At 45.2% G+C, this 21189-nt stretch overlaps 1 protein-coding gene across 1 annotated transcript; it reads left to right on the top strand.

The window, feature by feature from the left end:
* Window positions 1–1255: 1255 nt before the first annotated feature.
* Window positions 1256–18839, top strand: PINK1 (PTEN induced kinase 1). Its single transcript, XM_065575425.1, has 8 exons — window positions 1256–1630; window positions 7244–7555; window positions 9026–9129; window positions 11424–11606; window positions 12703–12866; window positions 14722–14849; window positions 16574–16810; window positions 17260–18839. Exons 1-8 carry the CDS (start codon window positions 1331–1333, stop codon window positions 17518–17520), a joined length of 1689 nt encoding a protein of 562 aa, XP_065431497.1. The 5' UTR covers window positions 1256–1330; the 3' UTR covers window positions 17521–18839.
* Window positions 18840–21189: the final 2350 nt, after the last annotated feature.

Genomic DNA, 21189 nt, shown 5'->3' with positions numbered 1-21189 from the left:
TAATGTAGCTTAATTAAAACTATCTTTAGATAGGTTTTTTCCGCAAAAAGCATTTTATAAAAAAAATCCTATTTAAATAAAAAAAATCCAATTACAAATTTTTTTTTAAAATCAATGATTTTTATCCACCCTGATGCAGAGTATACACCCCAGGCCCAGCGTGACACACAGCATCAGGCCTGGCACACACAACCCATACTCAGAGTAACACACACACACTATGCCCGGCACCCAGAGCGACACACATACCAGGCCCAGCAAACAACCTGTACTTAGAATAACACACACACACCATGCCCAGCACACACAATCCATATGCAGTGACACACACCACGCCCAGCACACACAACCCGTATGCAGAGTAACACACACCACGCCCAGCACCCAGTGTGAAACATACACATGCACCCTGTGCCTGGTCCTACCCGCAGTGACACACACACACACCACATACAACCCCTACGCAGAGTAACACACACACCACGCCCAGCACCCAGTGTGAAACATACATGCACCCTGTGCCTGATCCTCCCCGCAGTGACACACACACACCACACACAACCGGTACGCAGAGTAACACACACCACGCCCAGCACCCAGTGTGAAACATACACATGCACCCTGTGCCTGGTCCTACCCGCAGTGACACACACACACACACCACATACAACCCCTACGCAGAGTAACACACACACACACCACGCCCAGCACCCAGTGTGAAACATACATGCACCCTGTGCCTGATCCTCCCCGCAGTGACACACACACACCACACACAACCGGTACGCAGAGTAACACACACCACGCCCAGCACCCAGTGTGAAACATACACATGCACCCTGTGCCTGATCCTCCCTGCAGTGACACACACACACCACACACAACCCTACGCAGAGTAACACACACACACACACCCCCCACGCCCAGAGTGAAACATAAACATACACCCTGTGCCTGATCCTCCCCGCAGTGACACACACACACCACACACAACCCTACGCAGAGTAACACACACACACACACCACGCCCAGAGTGAAACATAAACATACACCCTGTGCCTGATCCTCCCCGCAGTGACACACACACACCACACACAACCCGTACGCAGAGTAACACACACACACACACACCCCACGCCCAGTGTGAAACATAAACATACACCCTGTGCCTGGTCCTCCCCGCAGTGACCTCCCCCCCAACACACTCCACGTCCGCAGCGACTGACACACCCGCCCGGGCCTGGCGCGTCACAGCGGGCGGGTCCCCGGGTAACCAGGGCCCGGGGCCGGGCCGAGGCGGAGGCCGAGGCGGGCGCTGCCGAGCGGGGCCATGGCGCTGCGACAGGCTCTGGGCCGCGGGCTGCAGCTGGGCCGGGGGCTGCTCCTGCGCTGGGGGCTGCCCCGGCCGCTGCCCGCCGCGCCCCCCCGGCTGCCGCCGCCGCCGCCCGCCCGCTACCGCTTCTTCCGCGAGTCGGTGTCCGGGCTGGCGGGGCGGCTCCGGCGGCAGCTGCTGCTGCGGGGCCCGCGGGGCGCCCGGGGCCTGAGCCTGGCCTTCGGGCTGGGGCTGGGGCTGCTGGAGCAGGGGCTGGAGGAGCAGAGACAGGCCGCCTCCGCCTGCCGCCACATCCAGGTGCGGGAGCGGGGCAGAGACCGGCCCGGCCCGGCCCGCGAACGGGATACCCGGGCTGCGTCCTGCTGGGCACCGACCCCGGGGGCCAGGGAGTGTTGGGGGGCTGGCCCCAGCAGTGCCCTCCCCAGGGAGTGTTGGGGGGCTGGCCCCAGCAGTGCCCCCCCAGGGAGTGTTGGGGGGTTGACCCCAGCAATGCCCCCCCTTTGGGGGAAGTGGCTGACCCCAGGCTGCCCCCCTCAGGGAGTGTTGGGGGGCTGACCCCAGCAATGCCCCCCCTTTGGGGGAAATGGCTGACCCCAGGCTGCCCCCCCAGGGAGTGTTGGGGGGGCTGACCCCAGCAATGCCCCCCCTTTGGGGGAAGTGGCTGACCCCAGGCTGCCCCCCCAGGGAGTGTTGGGGGGGCTGACCCCAGCAATGCCCCCCCTTTGGGGGAAGTGGCTGACCCCAGGCTGCCCCCCCCAGGGAGTGTTGGGGGGGCTGACCCTAGCAATGCCCCCCCTTTGGGGGAAGTGGCTGACCCCAGGCTGCCCCCCCCCAGGGAGTGTTGGGGGGCTGACCCCAGCAATGCCCCCCCTTTGGGGGAAGTGGCTGACCCCAGGCTGACCCCCCCCCAGGGAGTGTTGGGGGGCTGACCCCAGCAATGCCCCCCCTTTGGGGGAAGTGGCTGACCCGAGGCTGCCCCCCCCGAGGGAGTGTTGGGGGAGACCCCAGGAATGCCCCCCCCTTTGGGGGAAGTGACCGACCACAGGCTGCCCCCTCCCCCCAGAGAGTGTTGGGAGAGGGGCCGACCCTAGGAATGCCCCCCCTTTGGGGGAAGTGGCTGGCCCCAGGGTTGCCCCCCCGCCCCCGCCTGGGATCCTGGAGGGGGACCCAGGTCACAGCTCGTGAGAAAGGCCTGGTGAGGTGTGGGGGTGACAGGGTCCTAGGGATCTGCCTGTCAGTGTCTTGAGGAGACCCGTTGTGGGGTGTGTGGGGGACCAGGGGCCGGTTAGCTCATAGACAGTGTCCTGGCAAGTGGAGGAGCCCGACGCCTCCCACACTGAGCCCCAGGGAGCGTGGGTCCCAGAAAAGAAAATCCCAGTTAGTCCTTTGGGCATCTCCAGTCCAGGGAGACATGGGATCCCATAGGGGTTGGTCTCCTGGCGAGGTACCAGTGGCAGAGGAGGAATGTGTCTTGTGTTGGGGGACTAGGCCCATTTGCACAGAAGCATAGTAAGTGGGTCGGGGTCCAAGCAACAGGGCTAAGGACTGACTTAGCACTGAGATTCCACCCCCGCCCTCCCAGAACTGGTGAGGGTCCCTATATGCTAGGGCTTGGGCACGCTGGTGCCGCTGCCCATGCTAGATAAGTGGAGACTAACAGTCTTGCGGGCTATCAGACCAGTACCTTTCACCAGCTCTAAATACACTGCTATAAAATCTCCTTTTCTCTCTTCCTCAAGGCGTTTTCCTTTTCCTCTACCGCTGCCCCCACCCCTTCCTCATCCATTATTTTGTAAACTTGTTCTCCCCCTGACTTCTTAAATACTGTACTTTCCCGTTTATTTTATTTAGTTTAAGTTAAACTGATATGAGAGTGTCTACACACAAAGTTGCTTTAATTAAATTGGTTTAACTTCAGAGCTTTAGTGAAACTGTTGAGACTTTGTATGTAAACTAGGGCTGTCAAGCATTTAAAAAAATTAATCACGTGCGATTAAACATTAATAGAATACCGTTTGTTTAAATATTTTTGGATGTTTTCTATATTTTCAAATATATTTCAAATACAACACAGAATACAAACTGTACAGTGCTCGCTTTATATTTATTTTTATTACAAATATTTGCACTGTAAAAAACAAAAGAAATAGTAATTTTCAATTCACCTAATACAAGTACTGTAGTGCAATCTCTTTATCATGAAAGTTGAACTTACAAATGTAGCATTATGTACAAAAAAAACCTGCATTCAAAATAAAACAGTGTAAAACTTTAGAGCCCACAAGTCCACTCAGTCCTACTTCTTGTTCAGCCAATCGCTCAGACAAACAAATTTGTTTACATTTGCAGAAGATAATGCTGCCTGCTTCTTGTTTACAATGTCACCTGGAAGTGAGAACAGGTGTTTGCACGGCACTGTTGTAGCCAGCATCGCAAGATATTTACATGCCAGATGCGCTAAAGATTCATATATCTCTTGATGCTTCAACCACCATTCTAGAGGACATGCGTCCATGCTGATGACGTGTTCTGCTCAATAACGATTGAAAGCAGTGCGGACCAACTCATGTTCATTTTCATCATCTGAGTCAAATGCCACCAGCAGAAGGTTGATTTTCTTTTTTGGTGGTTTGGGTTCTGTAGTTTCTGCATCAGAATGTTGCTCGTTTAAGGCTTCTGAAAGCATGCTCCACACCTCATTCCTCTCAGATTTTGGAAGGCACTTCAGATTCTTAAACCTTGGGTCGAGTGCTTCACAATGGTATCTTCTTTGCATTTTGTCAGATTGGCAGTGAAAGTGTTCTTAAAACCAACAACATGTGGTGGGTCATCATCCGAGACAGCTATAACATGCAATATATGGCAGAATGCGGGTAAAACAGAGCAGGAGACATACAGTTCTCCCCCCAAGGAGTTCAGTCACAAATTTAATTAACACTTATTTTTTTAACGAGCGTCATCAGCATGGAAGCATGTCCTCTAGAACGATGGCCAAAGCATGAAGAGGCATTTGAATCTGGCACATAAATATTTTGCGACCCCAGCTACAACAGTGCCATGTGAATGCCTGTTCTCACTTTCAGGTGACATTGTAATTAAGAAGTGGGCAGCATTATCTCCCATAAATGTAAACAAACTTGTTTCTCTTAGCGATTGGCTGAATAAGAAATAGGACTGAGTGAGCTTGTAGGCTTTAAAGTTTTACATTGTTTTGTTTTTGAGGGCAGTTACTTAACAAAAAAAATATATTTGTAAGTTGCACTTTCATGATAAAGAGATTGCACTACAGTACTTGTATGAGGTGAATTGAAAAATACTATTTATCATTTTTACAGTTCAAATATTTGTAATAAATAATATAGTGGGCACTGTACACTTTGTATTCTGTGTTGCAATTGAAAGAGATATATTTGAAAACGTAGAAAAACATCAAAAATATTTAATAAATTTCAATTTGTCTTCTATTGTTTGAGTGCGATTAATTGCGATTCATTTTTTAATGTGATTAATCGACAGCCCTAATGTAAACTAGGCCTTGGGCCCTGATATTGGAGTCACATCCTTGCATATCAACTCCTGTACTTGTGCAGGTCTCATTGCAGGATTGGAGTTTTAGTTTCCTTTCCTTTCTGAGGTATACCCCTGGCGTAGGGTCTGGTCTATGCCTCAGTCTCCTGGAAGCGACCCCATTAGTGTACTGGGCCCCAAGGGCCCATAGGGAAAGGCCCAGGGACTCCAAGACTGGGCCTTTGGCACCACTGTTCCCTGTCTCTCTCTCTGGCTCCCTGCAGGGAATCCAGCCAAGCCAGACTTGTGGGAGGCCTGTACTGTGCCCCTTTAGTGCCCAGTGCTCTCAGGGAGTATTTACAGAGACACAAGAAGCCTTTCCAAAGCCAAGTAACCATTTACTGGTCCTACAGAATCTGGAAGTCCTTAGTTTAGCACAGAGCAATTAAGTTAAACCATATAGTTCACCCTGGTCACACCAGTGCCATGATGAGCCAGCCAAGATATGATGGACTCCTCTGGCTCTCTCCCTTGGTTCCCCTTTTGTCTCCCCAGTCCAGGCTCCTGTTTTTCCAGTCACCTGACACCTTATTCTCCAGCTCAGTTCCCAATTCCCGCCTGCCAGGGTTTCCTGCTGTTAAGTGTTGATTGTTTGGTGGTTGGGGCATCTCTTTGTCTTGCTGGGCCCTCTGTTGATTTGGATTAGTTTGAGCCAGTTCTTTAAGGACTAGATTCATTCCTCCCAGACAGCAAGGGTGGCACACTCACACCTTCTGTCTCTTGTGCTGTTCCAGGAGCTTTGTTAACCCTTTTGCACCCACCAGGTACCAATGCCACACTCGGAGGGAAACTGAGGCATGCCTAAGCAACATAAAAACTTTACAGAAAATTCCCACTTCATCACAACTTGTTTCTTCAGTGTCTTAATTCTTAATTTCTGATCCCGTAGTCCTCTTCCTCTTCTCCTTTTTGTGTCTCTTTCCATCAACCCCCAAACATTTCCCCCGCATTGATTCTCTCCTCTAACCAACTATCATTTTCTCCTGCCATGAAAGCTTTAGGGCATTGGCATTTTATCTGTCATTGTTCTTAACTAAGTTTTATTTTTAAACATTTTATTCGTTCAGAGAGGGAGTGAAGCACAATAAAAATCCCTGTTATAGAAGCTGGCCAGACCTTTCTCTGCAGATTTTATTTGCTTATGTTGTAGATGAATGAAATGTTTTTCTTTTCCCTCTTCTGTTCAAACACATTTATTTGTCGGTAGTACTGGTTGAAAAACACCTTAAATAAAAACTTGTTGGATAACTATACCCTCAAAACCTTCGCAGTGTAGACACAGCCTGTACCTGCAAAGAGCTTTTCTCGGCACAACTTACAAGTTTGGCAAGCAATATGAGTGATACTGGCAAAAGCACTTTTTATACTGGTATAGCTGTGTCTAAAACGAGGCTTTTGCGGGCAGAGAAAGTTGCAAAAAAAAATCACATCTCTAACTGACATTGCTCTGCCAGCAAACGTTTCTAGTGTGAACCTGGCTGTTGTCCCTTCACTTGTAGGGTATGGATAATAATTTACTTACCTTATGCTGCTTTGAGGCTTAATATTTATACAATGCTTTGAGATCCTGTGACGAACTGGGACTGTTCTTACTGTGGTCTGTGAATGCTGACAGGGGAGTGTGGCTAGGATAGTCTGCATCGGGGGATGGGAGTCTGCCCGAAGGCGAATACCTGAGCATGTAACATGAGAACCCAGGAAGGGGTTGGAGGCCAGGTGACACCTTGGCCCGGGAAACTGAACAAAGGCTGTGGGAGGGGTCGCTGAAGGCAGGGTGTTGGAAGCGGGCTGGAGAGATGGCTGGGAGGCAGAGATGGCTCTGACCCCCCCAAAGGGGGGGGGGGCTGGGATGCCCTGGGACCCCAAGCTGGACCTAACTGAGGGGGGTCCTGTTGTCTGTGCCTGCAAGACCTGTCTTGGACTGTATTCCTGTCATCCAAATAAACCTTCTGCTTTACTGGCTGGCTGAGAGTCATGGTGAATCGCAGGAAGCCGGGGGTGCAGGGCCCTGAGTTCCCCAATACTCCGTGACAGATCCTCAGATAAAGGGTGCTACAGATGCACAAAGTATTATATGCTTTATGTGCCTATATTCCAATCTGAAGCATGCACATGCAGAATTTGGATGACGTGAGTTTGTAAATTGAATCCACCATGTGTTTTGTAAGTGCCCAACTGGATTGTAGTTTAACATAATAGAAGATATAAAGCTTTCAAATGCCGACTGTGCTGGCCATGTGGTATGTATACTTGTATGCACACCCTGGAGCACATACAATAGCAAAGTAGTTCTCGGTTTTTTAAAGTGTTGAATAATTGAGTGATTTTTCACTTTCCTTTCAGACCATATTTATCAGAAAGAACAAGCCACTGAAAGATCCACTGAGCGCTTTCCGCTGGCAGGGCTTCAAACTAGAAGAGTACCTTATTGGGCAGCCCATTGGGAAAGGGTGCAGTGCTGCTGTATATGAAGCAGCTATTCCTTTGTCTTCCAACTACCAAAGCAGTGAAGACAGCAAGCCTTTAGAAGGGAAGAGTCCAGATCCACAGTGGGATCACGGCTCAGTGATCCAGGCTGCAGAAGCGAAACCTATACAAACAAACCCACAAAGAGCTGCTTTCCCATTAGCCATCAAAATGATGTGGAACATTTCGGTAAGCAGTTAGTCTTTAGACTTCCTGTTTGACGCTTGCAAAGTCTGAGTGAAATGTTTACCACCGATGTGTTGAAAGCTCTAATTATTTTGTGCCCGATTAGTACATTGGAACAAAGTTGTTGATATATAGCAGTGGAAACACAGATTGTTAATGAACAGTCGCTCAGCGACGTAATTAATGCTCATCAAAAATCTTCCTGTGGGAGTCAGCATCAGCATGACATTTGTGTGTCACTGCTGGTTTGGCTATTGCTTCTTGACAATATTGACAGTGTTTTCTGGGAAAAAATATTATGTTTAATATTAAGAGAAACTTGGCGAAACGTTAAGAACTAGCAGGAAATGGAAAAACACTGCTAAAGAAGTTTGAGGAATCACTGCTTTTCGAGGTACTCAGGGATAAAACGTAGATGTCCATTTGCTGGGGACATTTTAGGTATGAAACCAGTAATACTTCATGGAAGCTGGATAGCTAAATTACCCACTGGAGGCCCCGCACAATTAGGTGGGCGGACCAGATCTCTTTTCATAAGTTTCTTCCAGCCCAGATGATTCTGTGATCAGCCGTATCCCAAAGTAACTATCCCAGAGACTCAGAGAGCTATCATTCTTTTCTCTATGGAAAATTCACTGTATCCATTCCAGTCTGCAAACAACTGAACATGAGGACATAGGCACCGAGTTTCTAATCTGCCGGGGGTGCTCCCCAGGCCTCATCCCCACTCCACCCCTTCCCCCAATGCCCCACAGTGGCCCTGCTTCTTCCCACCCCTGCTCCGCCCCCACCCCACCTCTTCCCGTCCTACCTCTTCCCCGCCCAGTTCCGCCTCCTCCCCCGAGCACGCTGTGCCCTCGCTCCTGCCCCCTCCCTCCAGCGCCTCCTGATGCCGCGAAACAGCTGATCCGTGGCAGGTGCAGGAAGGGAGGGGGAGGCGCTGATCGGTGGGGCCCGCCGACGGGCAGGAGGCACTGGGGAGGAAGAGAGGCATTGATGGGGGGCTGCTGGTGGGTACTAAGTGTCCACCATTTTTTTCCCATGGGTGCTCCAGCCCTGGAGCACCCACAGAGTCGCTGCCTGTGCATGAGGAGTCTTCCAAACTAATGATTCCTTAAATCTGTTGGGATTCATAGATTTTTTTTTTTAAACCCGGAATGGACCATTATGATCATCTATTCTGACCTCCAGCATAACAAAGGCCATAGAATTTCAATCAGTAATTCCTGAATCAAACCCGTATCTTGTAGCTGAGCTAGCATATATTTTTTAGAAAGACATCCAGTTTTATTCTGAAAATTTCAAATGATGAGGAACCCACTACACCCGCGCTGTTAAAAATTACCCCTTATTTCTAGTCTGAATTTACTTAGCGTCAGCTTCAGGGTTATTTGCTTCCAGTTTTGGTATTTAGATTGGATGATTTTAAAGCTCAGGTTTGAATACAATGTTCTATGTTAACTGCTGTTGTAGGCTGGTTCTTCAAGTGAAGCTATCCTCAGCACCATGAGACAGGAACTCGTTCCGGCGAGTGGTTCTGCCTTATCTGGGGAATACGGAGCTGTTGCTTGCCACAGGTATGTTTTATTAGTAGATGCTTTTATTGGTCTTTAAAGGTGATCAGAGAGCCTTTATTAGCATGTTTTAAGAACACAAGTTTATTATAAGAAGTTGTGAAGCCCATAAATTTCAGATACAAAAAATTGGAAAATCAACGTTCCCTTTCGCATGCCTATCAAGACCTGAGTTCAGGGTGCTGTGTTTCCCTGCAGTAGCGACTGCCATCACTAAAATCCCCCCAAAAGATGGAACAGTACTGATACATTCGGGATCTGAGGCACCTTTCATCCAAATCCCAATGTGGCTTACACATTTTCCTCATTGTACTTGTATGTTTGTACAATATGTGTGGAAATCACTTCATCAGACCTTTGAAATTCAGCAGTGGTTTAGAGTGCACAGGCATACCACAGAGAATCTAAATAGAGGAAGTTAAGAGAAAAGACTGCATCCAGTTGATGCTACGTAGGGGATGTAATGAGGGCAGGATTTAATCACTCAGTCTGGACCTTGGCCAGAATACTGGGGTTGACTCTTCTAACTCTTCTATACTTGCCAAAAAAAAAAAAAGGCCATGGAATTATTAGTGACCACAAGTGGTCAGGACCTCTGTTGTACATTGCAACTAAATGATGGCACCTCTGAAAGTACACGGTTTTGGAGAATTAGTTCATAGTGATTTGGAAGAGAGAATACCACCATATCTGTTTGTTCTTCGTTTGTACAGCGCCTAGCATAATGGGGTTCTGGCCTGTGAGTGGGACCCCTAGGTGCTGCGGTAGTACCGGTAATTAATAATAACAACATGTCAATGAAGTTTACTCAATACTGACCAGAAACAAAAGTGAATATGGCTTACTCTGTTTTCACATACTGAACGAAGAGAAAAGTAAATAAATACGGGAAAGTAAATTAGAATTTTAAAACTCTTTCAGTTGTGTCATCTAAGATGTGAACACAGGAAAGTGTTGGTTTGTTTTTTTTAATTGGTGTCCTTTTAAAAAAGCTGTTTTTTTTTCCAGTTTAAACAATGTAGTCCAGAATCCAGATCATCTGTTTTAAATTTCAAATACACCTCTGCTGCCAGTACAAATAAATACTAAAGATGGATAGGTATGTAGCTAGCCTAGGAGTGTAACAGACAAACCAGACAGATATTTTGCATTCAGGGGATGAGAGGAAAGAGAGGTCTGTTTTGCTCTAGATACATGAGCATAACTTTCATTCATTTTAATGGGCACTTACTGTGTACATCAAAGAATAGATTTCCTGGGTTGGTATCCCCTTGATCTTGATGGGCTTCCAGTAATAAATTCATTTTTTTTTCAAAGCCAGTCCTAGTTTTCTCCTTAATCTTATTGAGAGTCAGGTCTCTTTCACTAACTCTTCTCCTCTGTTAATAATTTAGAACACGAGCACTTAAAGGGTTATTTTGGAGTAAAATGAAGGGTTACATTTTGTTTTTAATCATTCTCGGTGGGGTTTATTTTCTAATGTAGGCAACTGTTGGCTCATGTTCAGCAATCAAATTTGTGGAAAATTCTGTTTTCTCAATGTAATCCTTTTTTAAAATAGCCAATAAAATAAATGTTTTGAATGCCCTCTACTGGTGTAACGTTAAACTGCACCTTGTAGAAAATAGAGATTGATTGTTTTGGGTCATTAGAGCAAGGGAATCTAATACATTTGGAGGAAAGAGCCAAATTATAGTTTTAATTATGGTCAGTGGGTTAGGTCTATAAAGCTAGAGTCCATTGACTACCCTTGAACTGCAGTGGATTGCCCACTAATAACAATAGGAGTGGGGATTTGCAAGAAGTCTGAGTCATGCCGGCAAATGCCGGTGTCTGTATGGAGCACTGTTTATCTCAATGGGACTCCATATAGGCAGAGTCTACTTTGTGGACCCCTGTTGAAGTCAGTGGGATTTCATGTGAGTGCAGGAACCTGCCTGTATGGATTAGTTTGCAGAATTGGGGGCTTGGTTAGGAAAGTTTCTGATGAACAATTGTTCAAATTGTTTGTAAACTTGTGGTATCCAGAGGTTTTCATATTTGAGACACTTTTAAGGTACATCTTGTTTTGAACTGCACTTTCTAACCTTAACTGTAACTTGCCAACATTCTTTGTTTTAGCGTGAGTGAGTTTATAAACTGCTTTGGGATCTTTTAGGAGGAAAAGTGCTATATTCATGAAAATATGATTTTAGTAAGAATACCAAAAATGAAAGTGTCCGTAATTCACCATCCTACCATAGCTGTTGGGTTTTAATTTCTTTGCCTAATGTGATACACAAATTATATTGAAACAGGAGACCTGTCTTTGGGAAGAAGAGGTTGGAACCTCATCCGAATATAATCCAGGTGATCCGAGCTTTTACATCCTCAGTTCCCCTGCTACCTGGAGCCTATGTGGACTATCCAGATGTTCTCCCATTAAGTCTGAACCCCAGTGGGATCGGTCACAGCCGCACGCTCTTCTTAGTGATGAAGAAGTAGGTAGAGATGAGTTTTGTAAGTTACTCAGATTTCGAGTCAAGTATCAGGGGGTAGCCGTGTTAGTGTGTATCTACAAAAACAACAAGGAGTCTGGTGGCACCTTAAAGACTAACAGATTTATTTGGGCATAAGCTTTCGTGAGTAAAAACCTCACTTCTTCGGATGCATCTTCAGATTTCGAGTGTGACTGTGCTGCGAGGCTCTGTAGTTCACAGCTGCCAGATAGGCAGCACAAGGCCTTGTGAAGTCTTGGCCTGGCTCATTGCCACGGATCAAAGCACCCTTTAAGAAATATCCTGTGATCTTTCCCCGTTCCTGAAGTTTTAACTCTTGTCAAACAATGAAGGCTAATTGCTCTTTTTAAGAATTACTTTAATTAACTCATTTTAGAAACTTCAAACACTTTTCAGATATTCTGGATCTCCAACACTACCTTCTCAGCTGTGCACGAAGGCAAAGTTAAAGCAAAAGTGACTCATCAGGACCCAGTAACTCTGGGCTTTCTCTTTCTTTCTGATCAGCTGTTGCTTTTCAGTTGAGACACAACCATTAGGCTCCAAATTATCCCTCCATTTTTATAAAACGCTTTGTAGGGGGATATCTCCATTTCCCCCACTTTTTGCTATTTTGACCAACCTGGCTCCAGAAAAACTCTCCCTTCTCTGAATCATATCCCTTCCCACCAAGTCTGTCCATTCTGTAATAACACACTTCCCTCTCTTTCCTTCAGAATACAAAGGAGGATACAGAAGAACCCTTTGCAAATAAAATACCTCAGAAATCTCATTGTACACCCTGTGAGCCTCCTACTTTTAGAGAGGATGCTTTTATTTCCAGTTCTAGAAGTATGGAAGCCCTGATGGAGATGCCAGATTTCGGATAGTATGCCATGTGGCAAAACATGAGCAGATGTTTTTGTGTACTGGGGATGAGGAGGGATTGGGGTTGGTTAAGGAATTTGGGATGTGTAGAGAGAAGTTAGTAAATGTAACAGTGAAGTATCTCCAGGCAGGTGCCACTAATGTTGAACTGAATATTTGCTTTATAGCAGTAGAATACTGAATCAAATATTGTCTTTCTCAATCTGTCAAGTTATCCATGCACCCTGCGCCAGTACTTGAGCGAGAGGAATTCAGATGCTCACCTCAGCACCTTGATGATCTTACAGTTACTAGAAGGAGTGGATCACCTTGTTCGACATGGAATATCACACAGAGATTTAAAATCTGACAATATCCTAGTTGAATTGGATTCTGGTATGTAGCTTGCTGAGTCCAGCTGGAGACGAATAGGGAATTTACAAAAATAATTTGACTTGTAATGGGACTTGTGCTACTAAGTCACTTAGGCTATGTTTACACTACTGTGGTAAGTCAACTTAAGTTACACAACTCTAGCTAGGTGAATAACGTAGCTGGAGTCAATGTAGCTTAGGTCGACTTACTGCGGTGTCTACACCGCGAATTACCTTACTCCTCTCATTCTTGGTGGAGTAAAGGGATCAACCGGAGAGCGCTCTGCCATTGATTTAGTGGGTCTTCACTAGACCCACTAAATTGACTCCCAGTACATCAATCGCCAGAGCGTCGATCCCGCGGTATTGTAGACATAGCCTTAGATGGTTTTGCAAATCACATCCACGGTGTTTAATGGGGAAGGAAGTGAGCCTAGATGTTACAGCCTTTGTTTAGGGGGAGTCGAGACTCCTAGGTTCTGTTCTTGGCACTACCACATGCTGCTGTTGTGACATACGGGAAAGTCACTTATCCTCTCTGTGCCTCAGTTTTCCCATCAGTAAAATGGAGATAATGCTTCCCAGCCTCACGGGGGTGTTGTGATGTTTGTTCAGTGTCTGTTACATGCTTGGAGATCATCAGATGAAAGGTGCTATATAAGGACAAAGCACTGTTAACAAGATATGTTGCAAAAATTACTAAGTGAATGACTGCTTAAACAGAGAGCAGAAGGGTATGCACTAGCCTGCACTGCAACATTTCTGATGCATTAGCTCCATGCCCATGGTCTCTGTCATCGTAACTTGCCCGGCAGCACTGAGCAACTTCTGAAATCCCACAGCAGAGATAGGTTAATGATATTGCACCTTTGGATCATTACACATTAGCTGAGACCAGAGGGAACAACATTTTGTTGTTTTGGTGTCACTCTCTTTAACTGAAATGTTAATTACCTGAGCACTGTTTCAGTGTGACTGAGATTCAAACGAACAACTAGCGAGTGCCTAGATCGGTGTAATTAAAAATCCTGCTGTAGCTGCTGTAGAAGGTTTTTGGAGGTCCTACTAACATAGGTTTCGTTTTCTTGAAGCCTTGTTAAAACTATACTGAATGCAGATGGTAATGATTAAAAATTCAGTCTCTGGAAATCAATTGTTCTCTTTTGCAATGTTTGACTTGTCATCAGGAGAGTAACCATTAACTAGCTCAAACATTTGCCAGCTCGCTGACTCTGTATCTGCTACAGATTTAAAAAAAAAAAAAAAAAGGACCAAAGATTCCTTCCATCCCTGATTAATTCGTCACCTTGTGTATCTTCTCTGAAGTCAGAGTGGGACTCAGTCAGACCTGGCACACCCGTCTCTTTTCCCTTATCACTCAGCAGCAGCTCTAATTCTTACACTGCATTTTGGATGTAGGAATATGCTTCCATTCTGCCCACCTCTGCTGTACATTTGTACTATACCTCACTCACTGGGTGTCCAAGTTACGATGGAAGCTGTTTAAATGAACAAGAGTGTTTTGCTTCATGCAGCCTCAGAAACTGAAAGTATGTGTGGAGTGTGGGTCCCAGGCTGCAGAATTTGGGAGACTCACTGAGGTGTCTGTGAAAACTCTGAATGGATAACTAATTCCTTATACAGAGAAATGGGCAAACGTTTTACTTTACATATGTCACCAGTGTTCTGACTTGTAATACTGAAGAGAGGAGATGCAGAAATGGTCTGTAGTAATATAGATTCCTGTAAGGAATGAGACTGCTTGTGCTGATTAATAGTCAGTTTTCTAATATGATGTGTGGTATCTAATATGGCCAAGTATTATACACTGCGCATCCCAATTGGGTGCTAACTTTGTTAACCTGTGATGTTTACAGCTGGCTGTCCCTGGCTGGTGATCACAGACTTTGGTTGCTGTTTGGCGGATGAAAATATTGGCTTGAGATTGCCTTTCACCAGCTGGTATGTGGATCGGGGAGGCAATGGCTGTCTTATGGCACCTGAGGTAAGTCCTCATGCGTATGAGTCTCAGTAACTAATTATAGCCTGTATTAGGTAGTTACCTATGTGTAGTGCTGTTGGAAGTATAGGATCCAGTAAAGTCCATTAACATAAATAGGAGCAGGATTAGGTCCAAAGTAATGGATTTGGGGAACACCAAACCTTCCCCTTTGCCCTATATACCTTCCCCAACACAAGATGAGAAATTTGAATGCCATTCAAACACATCCATATTAGTCAATACTTGGTAAAAGCCTTTTCATTATTGGTTATCTTGCCTAATACTATGTCCACTAACTTGCTATGCTGGCTGCTACAGGTTGTTGTGGGTGTGGCATTGTCTGTCTAGTTTATCTCCCCACAGAACTTCCTGCCATGGAGTGCCATCTCCAATAGCATTGCTTAGAGGATTCATGGTCTGGTTAATTGGCACTACCATGTGATTAAATGTCTCTGATAAGAACATCAGAATGGGCACACTGGGTCAGACAATGGTCCATCTAGCCCAGTATCCTGTCTTCCGACAGTGGCCAGTGCCAGGTGCCCCAGAGGGAATGAACAGAACAGGAATCATCAAGTGATCCATCCCCTGTCGCCCATTCCCAGCTTCTGGCAAACAGAGGCTAGGGACATCATCCCTACTCATCCTGGCTAATAGCCATTGATGGACCTATCCTCCAGGAACTTATCTAGTTCTTTTTGGAACCCTGTTATAGTCTTGGTCTTCACAACATCCTCTGGCAAGGAGTTCCACAGGTTGACTGTGCGTTATATGAAAAAATACTTTCTTTTGTTTGTTTTAAACTTGCTGCCTATTAATTTCATTTGGTGGCCCCTAGTTCTTATGTTATGAGAAGGAGTAAATAACACTTCCTTATTTACTTTCTCCACACCAGTCATGATTTTATAGACCTCTATCATATCTCCCCCTTAATCCTCTCTTTTCCAAGCTGAAAAGTCCCAGTCTTATTAATCTCCTCTCATACGGCAGCCGTTCCATACCCCTAATCATTTTTGTTGCCCTTTTCTGAACCTTTTCCAAGTCCAATATATCTTTTCTGAGATGGGGCGACCACATCTGATGTTGAATTCAGCAAGAGAACACCATTACAGAACTCTGCGCTGGTCAATCTCCCATTGGTATCTTGAGCAACTGAAAATGGGGGAAAAAATCAGTGTTACAAGGTGGTAGTTGGTCTTACACATAAAAGTACGAAATTCCAAATTTGGCTGCCTTCCATTCGTATGCCCTCTTCTGCTTAGCTTTTACAAGGGTCTCAGAACAATGAGTTCTCCTACACAGCATCTGTGTAGCAATTCTTGCATTATTATCAAACTAGTAGTTATTCATCTGCATCCTCTGGGCGGATGCAGAGGAATAACTACTAGTTTGATACTCCCCCGTTACCAGTAGTCTTAACGTACGGTAAGGGATCCCTCGCCTGGCACCGGTATACTGGGCAGGGATACTTTCGGCTTTCATGCTGTGTGAAATGGAACACATGGTCCCTTTATAAGGCCACTATCTGGAGTCCCTCTTCAGCTGCCCAAGTAATATATCCCTATAAATATTAAACTGGGTGCAAGCTTTAGTCAGAGGTAAGAACTGAATTCATGACCATGGGAATGCTGACCTGATGAATAGAAGTAGATTTATCAAAAGGTTAAACGAACTTGTGCTGTGTATGTCTACCTTCCCATATATTTCCTATGGTCTCTCTGATGCAGGTGGTCACAGCAATACCAGGTCCAGGTGTCCTGATTGACTACAGTAAAGCAGACGCATGGGCAGTTGGAGCGATAGCGTATGAAATCCTTGGACTGTGTAATCCTTTCTATGGCCAAGGAAGGTCCTCTCTGGAAAGTAGAAGCTACCAAGAAGACCAGCTCCCAGCACTGCCAGATACTGTGCCCTTCGATGTGAAGCGGGTGGTAAAGATGCTACTTCAGCGGGATCCCAACAAGGTGAGAGACCTTGCGGCTATTGTCGTGAGTGGAGTTTTAACAGCAGTCACTTTCCTGAGAGTATTGTGATAAAATGGTTGTACAGTGCCTAGCGCAATGGGGTCCTTGACCATGACTAGGGCTCCCAAGTGCTGTGTTGGTGGTAATAATAGAAAGCTATCGCAGGACTTCAATGAAAGTGTGATGCAATATAAAGAACTTGGTACCTGACACTTCTTTGCATATTACAGCGAAGTTATATTGGGAAAGGGTGGCATGTAATGGCACTTGAGTGAATTGGGAGCTCAAGTATAGTAGCCGGACAGCAACAGCCCCAAAAAGGCTTTCAATTAGAAGTGAATGTTCTGTGAGATGAGAAGATGTTTGGGAGCATTTCAATAGTATACATCTTACGTGTCTGTTCTAACACCTTTCACGGCGTTCAGCTGATCTTTCACTTCTCGTTTCAGAGACTGTCTGCTCGAGTTGCAGCTAATGTGCTTCACTTAAGCCTCTGGGGTGAAAATATTCTAGTCCCAAAGAGTCTGAATTTAGACAAGATGACTGGCTGGCTTCTTCACCAATCGGCAGCCACTTTACTGATGGATGGACTGGTGGACAGAAGCAGGGTAGAAACTAAGATGAAGACGTGCTTTTTGGCAAATCTGGAGTACGAAGATCTTTGGGAGGCAGCATTTTTACTGCTCTCTTGGAGAAACCATTCTGTCTGAAGGGTACAATTCTGTGTGTGGCCCTGCAGTAGATAAATGGCATTTACTAAAAGCACTTGGGAATCTGTCTAATACTTCTGACTCTCTGGAAGCCTAAAATACTCTAAGGAAAAATATCTGCAGGCCTGCTGTATGTGTTAATGTAAGAGGTTGAGTTTGCCTACAGAAAGCATTAGTATACAGAGGGTTGTTGTCTTACCTGTAAAGAAAAGAGCATTGAATCGTTATGAGATTTGGTATGATCTGGAAAGTGTTTGAAGGATATCTGGTCGGCTTCATTCACACCGGAGAATTTAGATTTACTGCTTGAAGCAAATTCCTTTATAAAAGGGTTTATGCACTGAAAGAAGTATAACACAGCTGTTCTTTACAGAAAAGCATTACAGTTGGACTTTTGCTAATCGTATTGATTTTCAGTTCGAACTGTAAAGGAAGTTAAACTGATGGAACAAAATTAAAGCTTTGTTTTCTTAAATTATTAAAATCATATTCCTCTGAAGCCATCGATACATTTTATAAAATGACAGCCAAGAGCATCATGATTGAGCTGTTTATCTGTGAGGAGTTCTGTCAGGAGCTAGGGGGTGGGTTATAAAATGCACAGCCAAAGTACTTATCTAATTATATGTAAAATGCCATACAGCACTCAGTGCAGAACAACTCATTTCTGTTCTCTGGTTGATTTGCTGTAATAATATTTTTATCCCTGCTTCTTATAAGCATAACAGTTTGAGGGCTCTCGCCAGCTCTAATATCCAAATCTGAATTTCACAAGCCAGGCTAGCAGTGTTAGAAGGTCCCTGCGTGAGTTGAACTGGAATACCAAATCCAGATATCCCCAGGCTTTTGAGAAGTTTGGATTCAGATCTTGATCTGAACTAAGCAACTGAGTCACATCTCTGATCACAGCAGGTCAGTACTTAGACCATTGAGAGAGTCATGTGTCCTTTTAGACTGTGTTGATCTAGTTCTTTTAACCAGATCTAAAATTCCTTCCAGGGACATTCTACTATTTCAGTGTGCCAGGCTCAGAGAGAATTGCATCATGGTGGAGAGACTGGTGAAAGAGGGCATGGGGTTAATGGCTCTTTCGGTAGTTATGCTTGATTCTGTTCCTTATTATATATACCTGGTTTTCTGTTTCACTACCAGGGCTTATTCTGTGGTCATAAGGAAAACACTAATTTTAAACCAGCAACAACTGTTTTAGTGAAAATATCATAAGACTTTATAGCTGTGTATTGTGGGTGTTTGAAAAAAGTTAGTTCATTTTCCTCTTTGCACAATAAAGTGGTGACCGTGCTGTTACAATGAATGAATCCACAGTTGCTGTTTTTGTCTCTGCTCACTGTCCCAGGACTTAATGCCATAGTGACCTGTGGGTTAATTCATATTGGGACTTGGCCTTTCAAATTTACTCTTCTGTTGCATGCTAAATATTTGTTTCAATGTGGTCCTGAAAGCATCATCAGCTCCTTCAAGTCCAGCCCTCAGGACTCAGTTTATTCCCATACTCCACCACTAAGGATAACCATTAAGTTCCAGTTTTTCAAAGAGCAGTTCGGCACCATTTGGGAAACAAACCAAGCACCAGGATTGTTCAACATATTCCTGAAAGTTCTGAACGTTTTCTTGGGAACTTGCTTATATTCTTATTTCAAGGAAATCGTTAGAACTGTGTGGTGAGACGCTGAGAGCTGTCAGTGAAGCGCTACACAGTAACAAGCTGCCCAAGGAGCATGGGTCTCGGAAGTAGTTTTGCAATGCTTTTAAAAATGTTTTATTTCAGGCGTCTTCTCCATTCACTTGTAAAATATAATGGAAATGGCAATTGCAAATAGTATTGCACTGGAGGAAATCTGCTTACAGAAATTGGCACCATTCATTTTACAATGCAGCCACTGAGCTATGTGCTTTCATAGCTAACGTACCAGAAAGTGTATCAGCTGACTAACATAACCAGCCACCTAATTTGAACCTTTATAGGTGCCATACAACAGTACCTCAATGGTCCCACACAGAAGGACCCACAAAAGGCACAGAATCTGGGAAGTATCAGAGGGGTAGCCGTGTTAGTCTGAATCTGTAAAAAGCAACAGAGGGACCCTCTGAAAGGCTGAAAGGGCCTTGGAAAAATTCACTGCAGTTATGTAAACCATGGCTCTTTACTATGGAGTCTGTTTAGCAGGGCAGGGCTCTGCTTCAACAACATACTATCCATGCTGATAGGATGTTTCTAGCCACGCCCACTGCCAGTTACCAGGACTGTGATAGGTAGGAGTTTTTATGCAATTTGGCTTTTGAAGCTCTTAGCCTTTTTTTCATTTATTTTTTGCTTCAAAGGATGGCTTATGACCTGTTGTTCCAAGCAGGAAATGTTTCCTGAAACATCCCATTCTGTGCCCCCCAAGGGTGGGGTGCCAGCATCTCCGACAACTTGCAAGATAACAGCACGGAACTGGACAAATCTTATCAATGTTTCCATGATAAATGTGGATAGTGAAATAGTAACTCATTGTCCTGAATATAAGCCGGGTTGGATCTCTCCCAACATACACAGAGCTGCTCTGTATTATGTAACACCCTGTAGATAGAAGATTTGAGGGCTAGTAACCTCACGTGAGGCACTGCTGATAGTAGTTGCATAACCGCTGCTGAGTTGAAATCTCTGGTTGATGCTGAAATTTCAGCTTGCAGGGAGGGGTAAACACTGTCACTTTTCTGATTGCTTTCAATCCCAGCAGTGAATTCTCAGCTTCTCTTTTAGGAAAAAGGGTTAATTGGGACATGTGCCCACTGCATTCATTAATTTTCACTTGAACTAGAGAACTGAGGCTGCCATCTGCATTTATTTGCATGAAGAGCTATTGTCAGAAGTTCAACCCTGGAACCAGATTGCTTTACACATGTGAATGCCCCTCCTGTCTCTAAGAAGCTCCAGTCTGTAGAACAGTAGGGAGTGGAGTTAGAAATATAGCATTTGCCAACCAGATCAGGCCACTGATCCAGCCATGCCAGTATTCTGCTTTTCACTGTGACCTCATGCTTCAATGGAAAGTGAAGAAAATCCATAGTGCACATAGCTAGTTGTGTTGGGGACTCTTTTGAACTCTGCATGCAATCAGCTGGCATCCTGAAGTAGGAAGTTTTCGAAGTGCATTTGTTACTTACAATGCACCTAAGTGGGCCAGGTGATTATTAGGTCATGGACCACCTGTGAGACACAATGTGCTAAGTGAAGACAAAACCAAAAGGAGCAGAGGACCAGGGTTCCAATTACAAAGCAGAGCTCATTGAGATATTAAATATACATTCTTAGCCCTCGTCTACACTGGGGGGGATCGATCTAAGATATGCAACTTCAGCTACGAGAATAGCGTAGCTGAAGTTGATGTATCTTAGATCAACTTACCTTGCGTCCTCACAGGATGGGATCAATGGCCGCCGCTCCCCTGCCGACTCCGCTTACGCCTCTCGGCAGTGGTGGAGTTCCGGAGTCGACGGCAGAGCGATTGGGGATCGATTTATCGCGTCTACACTAGATAAATCGATCCCCAATAGATCGATCAGTACCCGCCGATCCGGCGGGTAGTAAAGACATACCCTTAGAAGAGACAAAGGGAAAGATATGTCTGGTGCTTTGACAACTTAATTTATGTAAGAGCCTTT

This window comes from Chrysemys picta, chromosome 21 (assembly GCF_011386835.1).
Source record: "Chrysemys picta bellii isolate R12L10 chromosome 21, ASM1138683v2, whole genome shotgun sequence".
Classification (NCBI taxonomy): Eukaryota; Metazoa; Chordata; order Testudines; family Emydidae; genus Chrysemys; species Chrysemys picta.
Note: the sequence above shows the minus strand (reverse complement) of the source record. Positions and strands in the feature narration are given on the sequence as shown.

Coding starts and splice junctions, on each gene's coding strand:
- PINK1 (XM_065575425.1), top strand. CDS start 1,331: ATGGCGCTGCGACAGGCTCTGGGCCGCGGGCTGCAGCTGGGCCGGGGG. Junction 7,556..9,025: donor AAATGATGTGGAACATTTCG/GTAAGCAGTTAG, acceptor CTGCTGTTGTAG/GCTGGTTCTTCAAGTGAAGC. Junction 11,607..12,702: donor CTCTTCTTAGTGATGAAGAA/GTAGGTAGAGAT, acceptor CAATCTGTCAAG/TTATCCATGCACCCTGCGCC.